The sequence below is a fragment of the Equus przewalskii genome, chromosome 17, assembly GCF_037783145.1.
Source record: "Equus przewalskii isolate Varuska chromosome 17, EquPr2, whole genome shotgun sequence".
NCBI lineage: Eukaryota > Metazoa > Chordata > Mammalia > Perissodactyla > Equidae > Equus > Equus przewalskii.
Window position 1 is genome coordinate 26,642,637 of NC_091847.1, and position 18,919 is coordinate 26,661,555.

An 18,919-nucleotide genomic window follows, 5' to 3' on the forward strand; every position below is an offset into this window, starting at 1 on the left:
GGCTGACTGGGGAATACTCTGCTTGCCAGTTTCATTACACTTTACTTCTTTATGCAACCAACTACTGAAATTCAATATACGAGCAGGAATGGCACATGTTCATGTTATGACATAAACCCTTTTGATTTATGCAGTAGATTTATCTAGTGTGGTCTTTTTCTCCTGGCATGTTTTCTCACTGCCCCTCCCCTCTCCTTTTTTAACTATTCTGCAATATTTATTTTTTTTAATGTTTTCTTCTCCACTACTGGGCTGCTAATGGCACCAGATATACAATCTATAAAATCCCTTATATAAAACATAAATATAAAAAAAATGAAGAAAGGCTGATTCCTTCCCCTTGAGGGAAAAAAGGAAACTGAAAGCTTACTTAGCCATGTTTATAAATGAAACAATGTCTATTTATTCACTCATTCCACAAACATTTATTAAATGCCTACTTTTGCCAATGTCTAACCAGGAAGAACAGAAAAGATCAACAAGACAGCCCACCAGAATGAGTGCTGCCTGTAATAATGACATATACAAAATATTAGAGGAACAAACAGAATGGAGTAATAACTGCCTGAGACAACCTAGAAATGTTTCACTAACAAGGTACCTATCACTTACGGACACAAAGGAGGGACAAAATTACAGTCCCTGAGCAGCTGAGAACATTCAGTTGGCACAATTTTGATGGATGCCACCTTTATAACATAATGTAGAATCATTTGACCCTTACAGCTTTAATTCCCATTCTAAAAAATAAGGTTCAAGAAGGTTAAGAGTTTTTTCTAGACTCACACTGGTAGAAAGTGGCAAAACAGGGATTCCTGGTCTTCTACGCCTGAAGTGCTTTCCATTGAACTACGGAGATGAATTGCTTGTGGACCACTTACACTGCAAATGCTTTTTTCAGTACTTAAAAAATACAAAAGATAATCCTTGTTATTACCATGATTACAACTACTATAAATTCTCCCAGGCTGACAAGCCAAATGGCTAACTTCAGGTGTTTATATGATCTGCAGCACTAGCCTTTCATATAAGAAGAATGATTACATAATAAGTGAATCTATCATAAATAGGAATTCAAGTGTCTTCTTCACGGGCTAAAAAGGGTACATAAGACCAAAAAGCAGTGATCGCTCTTTAAACCCATACTGCTGTATTAATGTCATGGTTTATTGCTTTAAAGTAAAAAAATCTTACCAAGGAGATGCACTCATTTTTTAAATTGTCTATTTGTGCCCAACTAAAGCAAATAGAAAAATTATGGTCAGATAATGCCCCGTTTCGTCCAAAGATATTCCCACCACCATGAAGTATAAGCCTTTCTAAAACTAAGATAGAAAATTCTGAAATATGAAGATTTTGTTTATCTACAAATCTGATCCTTAGTAGAGAGAAAAACAAAATATTAATCTCAATCAATCACTATTCCTTTTAAAAGAAAATAGATGGCAACCTGTGGGTCTAGTTATTGAGTAATTCTCCTACTTCTCCCTCTATCCCCACCGTCAACATACTACTGCAAGCAATGACTCATTCTTACTCAGTAAGACCTGAGCAAGCTCTATGTTTTTCACACACAAGGCAGATAAATTCATTAAATGCAGCCCCACCATATTACTTACTAATTACAAACGAGAAAAATGGTACCTTTATAAGAGAGAAATGTGGCAGACATCAACTTACTCAAGTGATTAAACTTAATATGATCAATAAGGGACAAAGTGATATAATGTGTTTTCCACTGTGATACAATGAGAAAGGTACAAATCACCAATGTAGTATTTCTGCTAAAAAGTGCCTGAATTGAATTTGTTCATGAAAAAAAATCAGACAAATATTCTGCAAAATAACTAAGCTGGATCGTCAATGTCAGGGGCCAGCCCTGTGGTGTAGGGGTGGAGTTTGCACACTCTGTTTTGGTGAACGGTTCGATCCCGGGTGAGGACCTTCGAACCGCTTGTCAGGTTATGCTGTGGCAGGCGTCCCACAAATGGGGTAGAGGAGGATGGGATGGATGTTAGCTCAGGGCCAATCTTCCTCAGCAAAAAAATTAGATTAAAGGAAAATGAAGAGACCCCAAAACGAAATACAATGTGTAATCCTTGATTGGATACTGGATAGGGGAAAAATGGCTTTAAAGGACATTATAAAGACAACAGGGAAACTCTGAATATGGACTGAATACAAGATTGTAAATTTTTATCAATCCTAAATTTTTTAAGTGTAATAATTTTATTCTAGTACTTAGGAAAATATCCTTAGTCTTAAGAGATACAGGTTGAATTATTTACGTGTAAAGTCTCATGATGTCTACAACTAATTCTTAAATGTGTCAGTCAAAAGGCTAATGACAATAAATATTCATATGTATACAATTATATAGAAAGAAATAAAAAATGCAAAATGTTAACAATTGATTAATGTAACTGAAAGGTATATTGTAACTCATTGATCTAGTCTTGCAAATTGTGTTGTTATACATTTATAAAACTACAAATTTGGGGGACTATTCATTAGATGGCAGTAAGTAGAAGGGAAAACAATGCTACATATCATAAACAATAAACCTATCATATATGCATTTCTAGTCATAATCCAATTGCTAATTTCCTACATAAGAATTATTCTCAGGGTGGGCCATCTGTGGCAAACGTTCAAGCAAGGGGAGCCCTTCACTCTACTCCTACCACACACCTCCTCTCCTTAGCCTACGTACCAGCTGATTCGTAATCAAGGGATCCAAATCTAAAGTTGAGCCTTCCAAATAAAACCTCCCAAATGAAAGAATGAAATACATTCAGAAGTGAAATGGCAATGATTTTCATATTATTAACCATTTAGGACTGCCCACACCAACAGTTCCTTCAGTTTGTTCAACCATTAACAGGAAATCCATTTTATTTTTATAACTAACATTGAAATAGCCCTCACTACTTCTAAATTGTGGAAAGTATCTCCATCGTTAGTAAAACATTTCTCTTTGCTTTCCAATTTGTAATATGGTAGTTAAATTAGACAATAAACAATTCCTCAAATATTTAGCTCAAGGACACCCAAAAAGAAGTGACGAATATGCTTACAAAAGGAAATCAGGTACAATTCATAGGCAATTTTTATTTTGCCCTCTTCCATCAATTAAAAAAAAAATTTTAATAATACAATGAATGACATCACTCAATCAGCATCTAATCCCTAGGCTCCGGATGTTCATCATGCCTCAGGTGTTATTTAAGCAATAAATCCTAACAAGGTGAGCTTTATCATCCCACACTGCGGCTCTGGCAGGAAAGGGCACAAGGTGATAGCAAAAACCACTAGGAACAAGATAATTCCTGACAGCTGCTGCTTGAGCGCAAGTTAAATTGAACAGTTTATCTCAGCATGAAGATGTTATAAGGTTTTATGTTTAATATTTTTAAATTAACATAAAACTCAGAGAAAGCAGTTGGGCAATCTTTCACAAACATGACATACTACAATCACTGTATAAGCTGGATTAGTACTTATTACCATGCTACTACAGAATTAAGCTGTTTTTAGACCACCAAAGAGCTTTAAATTGCAACTTTTGTCTCTGTAAGAGAAACCTATATTTAAAATGTCTGCTAAATTCAAATTAATGGCTACATCATTAGCTTACTATCTCACCAAAAATATAAGTAAGCTGCTATTATAATCGTCTAACCAAAACGGCTCTGTGCTGCAAGCACATTAACACCATCCTAGGTATCCAGGATTGTATCGCCACACATTTCCACTGTTTTCAATGCACATTACATCTACAATCTGAGTCATACGTGCCTAAGGAATCCAAAATAATTCAACACAATGAAATTCAAGGTTAGAGATTTTATTCTTTTCCGGCTCAGTTTGAAAAAACCAGTTGTTGCTCTTTTACCCTAGGCTCTTAATATATAAAAAGAGATGCTGAAACATACCTAAGCACTATAGGACTGCAACCTTTATGATCAGAATGCATATTTTTATATTTTAAATGGGATGGAAGGGAGGTAAAATGAGAAACAGAAGACAGGCATTCAATATCCCAACCACCATCACAAACAATCTAGTAATAATTTTTCATGGCCTAGGTCATCTCACTCCTGCCCTATGAAATCTTTTCAACCATCCCCCCATACAATTTATCACATAATGGTCATATAGTATACAATTTAACACAGACACCAGTTTGGGTTGTGTTACTGATAATTAAATAATTCCTCACAGGGCTTCAGTAGGCCTTTGACAAAAGAGTAAATTGCATTCTTTCACCTCTGTCACTTTGCTCAATAACTAAACTCCTTGTCTAGATTCATGTTGCTCAGTCTCATTACCAAAGTCTTTGTTATTTTGTTATCTACCTCGAGTTCTTCCTTGTTATCTACTCTCCAGGATTCTAGATCTTATACTTTCTGTGATAGAGTATTTTCTGTGATGATGGAAATGTTACAGAACATTTACAGATGCTACAGAATGTTACAGATGTTACAGAACAGTACAGAATCTGTACTGTCCAACACAGTAATTACTAGTTACATATGGCTATTGAACACTTGAAATGTAGCTAGTGCAACTGAGGAATTAATTTTAAATTTAATTTGATTTGATTGATTTAAGTTTAAATTAAATACCCATACAGTAATGCCTACTATATGGGAAAAAACAGCTCTGGATGGACCAGCTTCCCTTAACCCAACACTCCACCCACGGTACCTAAATGCAATTCCTTACTTACTTGATTTTCTTATACAGACTCTTGAGCTGCTTGTAGTAACCTAATTTCTAAGTACCTCCTGACTAGCTGAATTTCACCCATCAGGCTATTGAATTCTGGAATGGAGCTATTTTTTTTTTCCTTCTGATAATTAGAAAACCTATGTTCATTACAAAAATGTTTTAAATACAAAAAATAGAAATTAAGGGAATATCACCCACAACCACCCCAAAAAGAGATAGCCACTATTGCATTCCAGTGCTCATTTACTAAGTATATGTTGAGTGTCTATTATTTGCAAGGTACTAGGCTAAATGATGGACATAAAATGGAAAATAAAGTAGCTGAGGCAAGAAGAAAATTGGCAGGTTAAGGAACTGAACGGAGACCAAGGAGGCTGGAGCAACTCCTTCAATGAGAAAGTAGCCAGAGAAGAGGCTGAGAAAGTCTATGGGCTTTTGTAAGACATGAAAAGAATTTGGGTTTCATGGTAACAGCAATGGAAAGAGACTGAAGGATTTTAAGTAGGGAAATGACAAAATTATATAGGCATAGTGGGTATATTTACTTTCATTCTTTTCACTTTGTAACATGTATATATTATTATATAGTTTTCTTTGTCTGATTTTAACACAACACTTAACATGTTGTTTTACTACAGTAAAAATTATTTCTAGGGGCCAGCCTGGTGGCGTAAGTGGTTAAGCTCACACGTTCCACTTTGGGGGCCAAGGGTTCGCAGGTTTGGACCCCTGGCACGGACATAGCACTGGTCATCCAGCCACACGGTAGCAGCATCCCACATAAAAAAAAATAGAGGAAGATTGGCAACAGATGTTAGCCCAGGGCCAATCTTCCCTACACACAAAAAAATTATTTCTAAAACATACGATCAAAATATCTCCAACCAGGGCTTGATTTTTATATTCATATATCTAAAGTTTTAAAACTTTCTTTGTATAATCCCTTATGTTTATATTACACTTGTTTATGTATTTCATGAAATTTTTTTATTACTTCTTAATATTAGAAAACTTTAACTACCATATGGAAAACAGACTGGAAGGAATCATTCTGGAAGAAGGGAGAACAGCAAAGAGAAGAGAAAAGAAGTGACAGTGGCTTGGACTAAGATAACAGTGCTAGAGTTGATGAGAAGTGGCGTCACTGAGTTTGCTGATAGCTCTGTCAAGGTTTGCCGATGAACTGGATATGAGAAGTGAAAGAGAAGAGTGTTATCGTTTCCCTCACTTTATCACTTCTAAAGTGCACTGACAGTGTTTCAGTATACCAGGAGCTCAAGAATACACACACACATAAATACTACTAAACATTTCAAAAGTCTTTGGCTTAAATACATCTTTTTTAATTTGTAAAATCTACGAAGAAAGATAACTGACTTCTAATATTCATTAATCAGTGACATACAAAATCCATTTTAACAAAATATGCTTTGGTTGTCAGCTACTTCATCTTAATTAGAACATTTCTACTGCATATTTAAATGCTATGGATTTTCAAAAACCTTCAAGAACATGTGTAACAAAATGTTTCCACTTGCTAAAACAATAAAAAATACAAGATGGAAGTCTTATCTGAAGGAAAAGGAAACGTAGTCATTTAATTTCCTAGGTTCTTGTGCTGGGTAATTTACAGGCTGTTAAATAGAGTATCCAGTTTCCCAAAAGCTGTCCCATGGTGTAGCATCAATTAATCAGGCAGTTTTGCTTTTTTCCACCATGTAATGTTCCTTTCCTATGCTGATCACGACAGGCAAGAAAGCGTGACGTAAAGAACACTTGCTAGAAGGTTGGTAATAGAGGTCTGTAGGTAGGATCTGCCCCTGAGCACTATCTCCAACTGGTTTTTTAGCCTCTATCCACTCTGCAGTCATCAGCGCTCTGCCCTGCCTTCTGGATGCCTCAGGAGACAAATTAAATAATACCTGTTGAGCTTTGTTAGCTAAAGGTGTCACTTAAGTTCAGGTGTCTCTTAAATTGCCCCAGCAACCTCTCGAGTCTTTTAATTCTTGGTATCTGGCATAGTGCCTAATCCATAAAAGGCACTTAGTAATTACGTTTGTAACAAGAAAGGAAGAAACAGAAAGGGAGGATGAGCCTACTATAGAAAAAAAATATATAAATAAACTGAAATTTTTACTGCATACACAAATATTTTTTATGTTATTTTTGGGACTACAATCCATTATTAAGAGTATTCTTCTAAGACATACGGTAATATGAACCACTCAGAACACTTCTAGATGTATCTGTTTCAGACAGTCTATCAATAAGTCAACAAATCAAAATATTGTCAAGTCTCCCGCTTTGACCAACTAAGAAGTACAAGATATCACCCCTGTTCCAAAAGAGCTCACAACAAAATTGGTAAAACAAGCCTTAAATACAGGAAACATTAAGTAACAAAAAAAAAGGTAAGTAACAACTCTGTCCTACACAAGAAATGTCACAAAGCAGTGTGAGACTGTGAATGGAGAGACACTAAGTGCTATATGGTTCAAAAGAAGAAGAGATAATTAAGAGCAGCGGAAAACCAGGAAGATTCAAGGTTATTGGGGGGTGGCAGGGGAGGCCTAGGTTATCTTCATATACTTTATTTCTTCTTCTTATCCTTAATTAACTGATTCGTGAATGCTCACTGGCTAAGAAAAACAGTAGTAAAATGAGAAGACAGGAATCACATAAGGTAGCACCATTCATCATCACTCTCAAAATAAGGTAAGTTGCTCTATACATATTCAAATACAGAAGAGGTAAAACCATAGCCCTCCATCATCACTTTTTGAAAGAGAAATCCTTATATTCTCCATAATATTCTAATGTTAATAATATTCTAAAAGAATAGAGAACCACGCATTATGCAAGGTTTTTTACATATGTCATCTCATTTAATCATCACCCTAAGCGATATGTCTTATTATCCCCATTTAACTGATTAAGAAATTAAAGCACAGGAGGTTTGGTTAAATTCAAAGACAACAGCAGTTACTAAGAGGCAGAGATGAGTTTCAAATTCAAGATGATCTGGACCCAAGTCTCCTTTTTCAGTTATTTCAGAGTGATTTTGAATCATCTAAGATTAGAATGTGATTCAACATTTTCTTGTTAACTGCACTTCTTATTATAGTCTATATTTGAGAAATAAAAGAATATAAATGGTATAAAGAAGAACTGCACTAACCTGAATAGTCTTATTTCATCCCTTCATTCATCACATATTTCCTTAGTGATGACACTGGTAGACAAATTGTGGGAAGGTAATGACCATCAATGAAGGATCTCCTGCAGAGATGTAATCTAGGCAGCATCCTAAATAACATGAAGGAGTCAGCCTACTGAAATAACAAGGAGTGGTCAGGGCAGTGGGATACAGAGAAGTGGCTGATATCAAGAACAATGAAGGAAACAGAAATGTTTGGCTTGGTTATTGGGAGGAAGAGAACTTAGTGACTCAAAGGTTTCTAACTTGCATAATCAAATAGGTAGTGGTAACTCCTTAATACAAGAGGAGAAAACAAATCAGGGATTGGGGAAGAGGAGAAATAAAGGGATAGATTTTAGCAATGTTAAATACAAATGGAGTGCCCAGTAGGTAACTAAAGATAACAGATAATAGACTATTGAAAAAAAATTGCATTGGAGATTTAGTTAAACTAAGGGGCCTGGTCACCAAACGTGTCAGTTAAAAATATGGGTTCTGCTTTGTTATATAATTTTACATATCTGTTCTACATGTTCTCCAATATTTCATATGTTATCTTGTTTTCTCTCATTAAAGCATATATTCCTTGATGAGATAAATTAGATCTGGTGTTCTTTTCTTTAGTATCCTATAGTTTCCTTAACATGGCAGATACCACTCTGGATTTTAAGTTTTCTTAGTCCAGGCCTTACATCTTCCTTGTTCACTGTTCTATCCCAGGTGCTCAATAAATGTTCAAATAAGTGAATGAATAAGTCATTCATTCTCTCAATGACACTGAGAAAATAAAACTGTTGATTCTCTGTTTATAGTAAAGTGTTCGATATATTTATGCCTACAAATTAAAACACAAGCTGGGAAGCATTTCGTGCCCCCAAAAGAAAGCATTTATCTTCTTATTTGAGCACCCAACACAATTCTAGAAAGTGTTATTTGATGTCATTTTTGATCGAGCCCATTACTTTTCCTTAGGGTCCCTAATAATATGTCAGGCACTGTTCTCTGCTTCACCATCCTAATATATCTAGTACTCAAGATATGATCCAAAGAAAAGGAACTCCTGGGGAAAGGTAGGTGTCGACCTGGTACAAAGATCAGGAATGTACAATACCATGATAATAATTTCTGTCATCTTCAGGGATTCATGATCATCAGCCTTGAAGAAGTGATTCAATTAACATGCAAAACACATCTAACTTGCTGAGTGTGCTGGGAACACTTCATATGGTGTTTTATCTCCATAAACTAATATAATTAGTGTGTGAAATATTTATAATTCACCTCATGATTAATCTATCGTGGAAGACTATTCCTTAACAGCAGCATATCATTTTACATTGGAACGTTCTTTGCCCTTTAGTTCATGCCACTCATGAGTCCCTGGAGTTCATTTCTAAATATTACAAAGTTGGAAGATCGGAGACCCAAGGTAATAAATATAACTCCTATCATTACTTCAACCCAACTCTACTAGTGTTGTCTAAGATTATATACACTTAAGAACACACTGACCAGTCAAGTGAGAAGACTATTGCTCAAATAGATACAGGAAGCTCAGTTCAAGCACAAGCTTGAGAAACAAACCATACAGGCAAGCACAGAGTGCTTTTTAGATATTATCATCATGTAGGCTTGAATATTATGACACACGAATAGTTGAAACAATCATAACAACAACAGTAATAACAATAATATCTGCGTACTGGTATATCAACTAAACTATTCCTGACAACCACAGAGAGAAAGGTATTTTGTGCCCAAATAATGAATAAGCTAACAAGGAAAAACATGGTAACTTGCTATTTTTACTGAGTCACATCTACTGCTAAAATTAACAAGCACAAAATAAAACACCTCCCAAATATTCAGTCTTTCTATAATCAGTCCTAAGATCTAAATTTTTTGGTGCCTATGAGTATTTGTTTTAAATTTGCGTCCCAGAATCCTGTATTCTGTTGACTTGTTCTATCATTTGACTTGTGATATTTTGTTGTTATGCTGCTCATAGAGATTATTCCTGTGTTTTGATTATTTCTCCTATGTTTGTTTTGGCAAGTCCAAGACAGTTCTTTGAAATCTTCCCTGGATTTGGTGCTTAATGTGCCATTTGGAGAAATACCTCCCCACAAATAATTTATTTAGTATCCCCATGTTTTGCTACCTTATATATTACTTTGATTATAAGAGTATCACTAGATAATTAATTACAAAAGTCAAAGCCAGAAGAGCATACTGTATACAGTAGGCACTCGAAAAGTGTTTGGGAGAGTGAAATGTCAAATAATGTAGTGCACCTGCAATAGAAAAAGAATTTGAAGGTGTGAGTCCCAGGACTGTGTCCTGGTCTTTTATACTTTTATTTTAAAGATAAGACTTTTTATAAAAGCATTGATTTGCTAATCCTGTGTTTCTTTCTCACCAAGCCAACAATATGAAAATTCTAAGATTATGTTTCCCTGTCTATATCATAGCGAGGGAAACATTTGAAAGCTGTCTTTTTAAATATCAAGACTTCCTATTTTAATAGCATAAAATGAAAATGAAAACATCTTCTACATGGTTAAGTTTCACAAGTAAAAAACAATTTTAATATGCTTCCCTTGATCACAATTTAAATAACTGCCCTCTTTTTTTTTTTTCTTAAGTAACTAATATATACACGGGTACAGGGGAAAAGGTGAAAAGTAGAAAACACTATATAAAGAATATTGTTAAGATTATCTACAAATGAAGTATTGAGGTCATTCAATACAACCTACGTTACATGGGAACTTTCTTAGACGCAGTCTCACCTACCATACTACACTATATGTGGAACTCATCAAATACTACAAGTAGAAGGAACTTAAAATGTCCTAGGCCACACTTTCTTACCAGATGACTGAGGAGCACAAAGTGAAGTCAGCTGCCCAGGGTTAGCCAGTTAGAGGCAAAGCTGAGACCAGTATAAGTCAATAATAGAAAGGAAGTCACAGGTGTTGCTTGTGAGCCTGCCTCCTAATTCCAATAGTGGGAGCAGCGTCAAGTTCAACTTTGACATGAAAATAGTCTCCATTTAGGTGGGTAAAAAGCCCATTCACTGAGGGGAAGAAAAAAAGCAGGAAACCTTTTTTGACCATATTTTGCCCTTTCTCTCCACATAATATAGACAAAAATACTTAAACATGGGTATAAATATGCACCAAAGACTCACTACAGATATCGACCTGAGTCTCATCGTGATTTGACTTTTCCATTGCCTACATCTCAGGGTCACATGCCATAGGTCACATAAAAGCCATCCAAAGCCTCTCTCTGCCATGTAAGACACATACACATAAGCCACAACATGAAGCATCCCTTCTGAGTTAGTCCTTTCCTTTCCTCTACTTGTAAGTAACAGTGGTCTGGGAACGTCAGGAAATACACAGAATGCCATGAGAGAAGCAAGCAGGGAATCTCAGACTTGGCTCAGAGAAGCCAGAAAGTCTTTAAAGGAGAAAACGCTTGAGAAGAACATCAAAAGATGAGAATTTCCAGTTCAACATGTGTTAAGGGAAGGAATTGGAAAGGGAGGAGAATCTGAGTTTCTACTAATACTGTAGAGGAAAAGCAAATAGCTAGGACCGTAAATATCCACATTCTGTTCAATTAAGCAGATATTCAGCATATTTTATACGTCTCGGATATATATATATATATTTATATATAGTAGAAAAGGGATAAAAAGATAAGATAGACTTGACTCTTGCTCTTCATCTTTGCATTTTGGCAACTGAGATATAAACAAAGGGCTGAAATTACGTGAGAGTTAACATTTAATTAAATATTTTAAATAACTTTGTTTTAATCCCCAAATTCATATAGACTGCTACTTTTACTCATTAGGGTGATGCCAACTCATTGCAAATGAATTTCAAGATAAATTGCTTCCTTACTAAGCTCCTAAAGTTAAATACACTGAGATGGGACATTCTAATAACTTTCTGTAATAACTGCTTGTCTTGAAAGACACTTTCAAAGAAACGTTAGTATTTTACCATGCCATAGGAATCAGTAACAAGGCGAGATTCTCCCAAGAATATTCCAACAGTCCTTGAAAAACTAAGACTGTCACAAAACCTGAGCATCTGGCAACTCTGCCACCATGAAGTATCCATATGGAAGAGACCAAAATGTGTCAAAGTACCCCAAACGATTTTGGATAGTGTAGAAGATAGAATAAATAATTCAGTATCGTCAACACTTTCAACAGCAGGTAGTGGATATGCTACCTGCTTCTATAATGTGCCAGAATGTAACATAAGTGTGTGAGGCTGTGTGTGTATGTGTGTGTGAGAGAAAGACAGAGAGAATATGAGTACACATGAGGCTAAAAACTATTTTTATATAGAAATATTCCTTAGGTAGTTCTCTTTGTAGGGACATCAGATCTCTATAAATATAGGTTTATAGATATAGAGAAGAAAAAAAATGGACTCAATGAAAACTTATTTTTAAGATAAACATAGCAACAAATATATTACTTCAGAGTCAAAAAACTGTATTAACTTAACATTATGGTTAAAATTGTATGTGCAAAAAAAAGTCAGAAAATTCAAAATTATGGTTCCCTCAACAACCATAACTGTGTCCTCATGCATATATGAGTATTTTGCATTACTGTAATGATGATACATTTCAACCTTAATATCAGTTTATGCAATGTGACTGAATTAGGATTCTTTTGGGAACTATAACTTTGAATTTCTGGACTTTTGTGAATGCAAAATCTTAACCATAAAATTACATTAATATAGGGTGGGGTTTTGCATTTTATTTTCTGACATTTAAAAAAACAATAAAGAATGAATGGTTGACAACATTCAAGTAGTAAAAGACTGGCTGATTTGTAATAATACAAAGAGAATTTGATACAGACCCTAATATCTTAAAATAGGCATATACAAACTACAAACAAAAAGAAATGTCCCTCTGAAGGCGAATCAAAGATAAGAACAGGCAAGATGTCTTTTCAGGAATGAGTAAATTTACTTGTTCTATAAAATGTTAGTTTCTGATTAGGAGGTACTTTCATTCAACTACATTTCAACATAAATATAAATAGCAATGCCTGAAATAATTCTCTCACTTCATATTCCTGCATCTTATCAAGAAAAAAAATACTATTAAAATGGTGCCCCACATTTTCAAGAATAAACCCAGTTGGGAGCCATTTGTCCTTCCTGTATGTGTAACATGGCAGGACGTAACCTATAAAATGAAGTTGTATTACTATCATCAACTACTTTTTGATCACAAGGCTGAGACGGATTCAAATTACGGTTCACAAAGAAACAGATACACAATGATCAAGTTAAGCTTAAGAATAAGGTAACTATTTTACATAATTACTTAGCTATTACACAACCACGGAGCAGTTGAGAGGTGGATTAAAGAACAGTGATATACCGGGTTCAGGAGAGGAGAGACATATCACATTTGTTTAGGGAAAAATTACAAATACTTTCATGGAGGTGGCATTTTCAACTAGCCTCATAGAATCAGTACTTTTTCAACGAAGTGAACACATTGTAGACAGACAGAAGAGCCCATGGAAAGATCCGAAAGTAAAAGTGGTCAACATCCTTTCAGAGAACAAAGAGTTTGGCTAAAGATGAGGCTCATGGAGGAGGTGCAAAAGAAAAGCTGCAAATGCAGATTAAATATATATTGTAGAGGCAAGGCTGTCAAGTCTTAACTGCAATGGATAAGCAGTGGGGGGACAATGAAGTTTCATGAGCAAAGATGCTACACTTTTTAGGAGAAGAAAAACAAAAGGCCAAAATAATAAAACAAAAACAAAAACGCCACAGCAGCAGGATAGAAGACATAGTAGAAAAAGCAAAGACTGAAGACAGGGGGACCAGTTATGAGATTATTAGAATAATTCAGACAAGTTGCAATGAAGGCCTGAAGAAACGTGATAACAAGTAAGATCTAAAAGAAGATGGGATTAAAAGACACTTTCAAGATTTTGAGATATAGTGACAGTTGGAAAGATTGTGCCATTAATAAAACATAAAATCATGGGTGATGTCTGATGTAAGAAAAAGGAATGATTGAGTACTGTTTAGCAAATATTTACCAAGTTCCTGCAAAAAAAAAAATAGAAATATGATCTTGAAGATACTGCTTACAGCAATAAAAACAATACTATTATTTATACCTGTGTAATTTACCAACGTGTGCCTCCCTGCTCTTTTTATCTTATGGCTTGGGAAGGTAATAGCATCAGTTGTACAAATAAGAACACGGAGGCAGGTAAGGATGACTTACCAAACCTCATACAGGTATGAAGTGGCAAAGTCAGTCTGGAGACACAGATTTTGGAATCTTTGTATAGAAGTCATTTTGAAATTATAAGTAAGATCATCAAAAAAATGTGGAAATAAAAGATGAGTTGTGTGCAGAACCACAGGGAAACCCTAAGACTGTAGAGCAGTGATTATTCAATGAGCAAGAGATGACCAAGATGCCTAGCCAAGTGTTACAGAGCCTGGCACTCAACATATACTCAATAAACCTCTCTCATATCAACAGCTAAAGAGAAGATAGCACTAAACAGGGTCTTTGTATCTGTGGTAGATGGATGGTAGTAGGTCTCAATCTTTTTTAAAGCAACCAATTTTCTCAAAGGAGTTTTTACACAGAACTCTGAGATACAAAATACATAAAAACACTCGAGTAAAGGAGGAGTATATGGTCTGGAACTTCACCTAACTTGAACTCTTTTCCCTTCCTTTCACAATCCTTCCTTTGCACGTACATAGCAACCCCTAAGACAAAACCACGCAACCGAGAGAAAATGCTGGAAATCCTCTAACTTAGTCATAAAGGTGATGTGATGTGGGACCTCTGAGCATGGTGTGAAAGAACTACAGGTAACACTTGATCTGAACAGAACAAACTGAAATCGGGTATACCAGCCTGTCCAGACTTGATTCTTAACTAAATTCTCCATTGCAAAGTTATTCCACTAGCTGGGATCCTTCATTATTTATTTCATGGATTTCTCCATGGCCAACAGCTTTCTTGGATTATGACCCATGTCATCAGATCACTTGGACGTCACAACTGTATACCATGGAAATGGCACTAAATGTGCCATTGAGTCAACTGCCTGCAGCTGTCTTGCTCCAGTAACCTGTCACCGAACCTCCCCACTTACTGCATCTTCTAAGTAGCTGGCCATGCCACATGATTCCACATATAAGTCAGAAAGAATAAAAATGACATAATGTCAGGAGGTTGAAATTATAGAAGAGAATGCCCAAATTTGATCTCTTAGAGGAAAGGAGCTGTGTATTCTAATCATGTTACTTATATGGCCAATTACATATGACAAAGAAGGAAATGATCTGAATATCCCTAGAGTTGAAAAATTGAAAGAATTACTGAACCCTTTTTAACAGCAGACTTGCAATGTTGTTGCATTTTTATACAAATTATAAATGAAAAATTCAGTCCAATTGGATAGTAGAAACAGTAATCATTATAAAAAACATCCAGCCCAATCAAGTAGCAAAAACAGTAATCATTATAAGATTTTATTATGGCAGTAACTTTATACAAATATGAAATGATATATAAAGAAAATCATAAGCTGATTCTTGGATAATTTATTCAAGGAGTAAGTTATGAAAATTCATCAATAAATAGAATACATGAGGCAACTCAAAGATAGCTCACCGTAGATTCTACTTACGCAACTCCAATTTTAATTTAGTCTGTATTGATGAACTCTTTTATTTCATGTGTCATAGTTATGCCAAATTTAGCCACAATATGCACCGCATACACAGTACAAAGATGTCTGGACATGACATAGACAGTTGTACCTTTTGCTTCAAGTGATAAATAGTTCACTTGAAAAGAAGGATCTGAAGAGATACAACAAAAATCAGTGAATAAACTTTTTAAATAGTAACTGTATGCAATAAAATTTTTCTCTTACTTCCTTCATTTTACATGTAATTTGTCTTTGAGAGAAGCCATGCTGACAGTGTCCCGGGTAGTCTCAGCCCTCTGCAGAAGAGGCCAGCAAGGAAAGAGAAGAGAGACAGGCAGAGGCCTGGTCCCAAGGCAGAGTACACAAAAGAAACAGAACCACCTGTAGCACCTGTCATCGATAAGACAGTGGGCCCAAGGAACTGGGTCCAAGGGCATGACTTGGACAAGACATAGGTTGACTTCAATAAATAAAGCAGAAAAGTAAAGATTCCAAGGAGAAGTCTCATTCAGAATTCAGGAGACAACCGTGGAAAACCCTGTACAGGTGTCAGACACCAAGTCTGACCACAAACATGCAGGGGATAAAACTGGCAGGAACTAAGAAAGGGTAACAAAGGCCCAGAGGGGGCCTGCAGGATGAAGGAGAATAACTGGCGGAAAGGGGGACCAAGGAGACGAACCTGGCCAAGTCAGCTAAAACTGGCAATGGAAGGATGAGGAGAGACAAGGGGAAAAGCAGCAAAGTGACGGCCTAGGGCTGATCCCATGGCAACTGACAACACAGGGACTTGCGGGGTGGAGGGTCAGCTGAGACAAAGCAGGAGGGCAACTGCATCCTAGGTCTGAGATGGATAAAACTAACTCCAAGTCACATCAATCAGTGAGTCTAAGGCTAAAGATGTATCTGCTGCCTCAGGTAAGATTGGCTCAGGTACTGTGCAAGACTGAGCTGGCAGGCAGGGGGCATCAGTGGACCTGACTCTGCCCAGCTAAGGAAAGCCAAGGCCTGGAAAGGAGACAAGGGTGAAGAGAATAACACAAAGACTTTCTGAATCACATGAAGTGGTACAGACTACTAAGCAAACCCAGAATATGAAAATGTAGATTTATCCAAAAGACAAATTATTACTGTATTTATTTTTACAAAAACAAGGATCTTCAGTAATATTAAGACTATCATTAAAACTTCTTAAAGTATAAAATTATAAATGTACTATTATGGCAATAATGTAAGACTAGTTGCACAGAAAAAGACTATAAAGATGTAAGACTCTAAGGTGTAACAGCTGCTGAGCTTAAGGATTTTCATATTTTATCTCCAAATGTTATATTGTGTGATTATATATTACTTTTATAATAAAAAATTGAAAAATATCAATAAAACTTTTAATAGCAAGCATGCTTAGTACCTTTTGAATTATTTGATTAAAATAATTTCCACTTACATTTCTTGGGTAAAGAGCAAAGTATTTATATATGCTGCTACACATTGAAGTCCTTATAACATCTCTTAAAATTAGTAACCCCTACTCCTGATCTGTACATCATTATGAGGTAAACTAAACCCAAGGAGACAATTTAAATTTTTCACTTTTGAAATTTCCCTTTATTTTTAAATATATAAGGAATATGTGCTAATATCACCTTTACATACCAATAGGGAAAAATCAAAAGAATCATTGTGGTGTGCTGCAATGCAAATTATTTGGGAAACAGTGCCAGAGACTGCATGTTTTTAAGAGGCATGAATCATGTCATCTCCATATTTTGTAAAACTCCACAATGCACAGATAAACTGTTTACCAGTGGCATTCACTAGCATTCAAACTAGGAGTGTGGTTAAGAGCACAGACTCTGAAGGCAGACCGCCTGAGTGTACCACGGACTCTCAAGGCACATTACCCAGGTCTACCATGGACTCTGAAAGTAGACTACCTGGATCTACCAGGGAATTTGAGAGCAGACTACCTGGGTCTACTGCGGAATCTGTGGGCAGACTACTGGGTCTACCATGGACTCTGAAGACAGACTACCCATTCCAGCTATTAGCTCTGTGATCTTGGGTCAGTTTGCTTACTCTCCATTTGCCTCAGTTTCCTCACGTGATAAATGGGGCTAATAACAGCACTCCTCTAACAGGGTGGGATGAGGATATGTAAAGTGCGTGGCACACTGTAAGCACTATATAAGCATTGGAGACTACCATTATTATTGATCAATTCCATTTTTGGAACGAAATTCCAATTAAATGATGAATCAAAGTTCAAAATACTGCAATTCTGATGAGTTTCTTTACTCATCATTTTATAGCTTATATTCTCATTTTTTGTTTTCATCACAAGATGTCACTTACCAAAATTACCGGAAAACTGCCCTACAAATGAACAACATTAAACTTAATTACTCCTGCTCTTTAGGCATTAACCATTTTCCAGAGCCACTGCAGTTAAGTAAGTCCTACACTTCCTAGAATCTACTGAAACAACATTTTGTCAGTCTTCCTTCCAAACACAGTGTGTGATGATCCAATTTGGTTAAATTTTGGATTTCTGGCAATTGTAAGCTCATCTGGGAGTAATTTTTCTCCCAGATGACTTGTGCTTGAGCTGAGAGAGGAAAAATCAAATGCTTTTTATTGCCAAAATCATTATATGGACTGCCTTTGAAGTCTTCTGTAATGAATAGTGTCCTGTATACATTAGCCATTCAATTCTAAGAACTGCAAGTATATGGTCTATCAATTCAGTTCAAATGATATTTTGATATGCTACTTTGGTGCTAGCATTAAAATTTGGGGAGAAAATACAGGATGTTTTAAAAAGACTCTGGTTAGGTTCACACTTAAAATTTTTTTATTGTGTTTCAGGTCAGTTCAAAGTTAAGCAAATTAAACAAGGCTAAGTAGAGTTCATTTTAGATTTTGGTTCTTGGATAGTTTGCTCAGTATACACAGTATATTCATATTGATTACGAACATGATGCTGATACTAAAGAGAATGTCCACTCTTAGACTTTCAGTGCCTCTTATACTCTAATGGCTCCCAGATTTGGGTTTCAAACCAAGACTTCTCACCCAACCTTCAGATATTCAACAGTCTGTTGGAAATGTTCACGTGGATAGCCCATTGGCACCTTAAATTCAAAAGGTCCAAAACAGAACTCATCATCTAATTCAACAAACATCTTCTTTTGCTGTATTTATCGTTGCAGCAGAAGATACAACCATCCACCAGA

General features: G+C 35.8%; 1 protein-coding gene across 43 annotated transcripts in view; it reads right to left on the bottom strand.

The window, feature by feature from the left end:
* GTDC1 (glycosyltransferase like domain containing 1) overlaps positions 1-18,919 on the bottom strand; it is a 424,081-nt gene that overhangs the window by 235,986 nt on the left and 169,176 nt on the right. For 13 of the 43 annotated variants that reach the window (XR_011528719.1, XR_011528720.1, XM_070581280.1 and 10 more), the window contains one exon: positions 787-903. The exons of 29 other annotated variants lie outside the window; for them this stretch is intronic. Coding sequence is in view for 11 of the 14 variants with exons in the window: in XM_070581280.1 (XP_070437381.1) it covers positions 787-903 (117 nt within the window). In the remaining 3 variants the exon portion in view is untranslated. Of the gene's footprint in view, positions 1-786; positions 904-7,912; positions 8,067-18,919 lie in introns of those variants that run through there. One more of the 43 variants, XM_070581310.1, reaches the window with a different exon arrangement.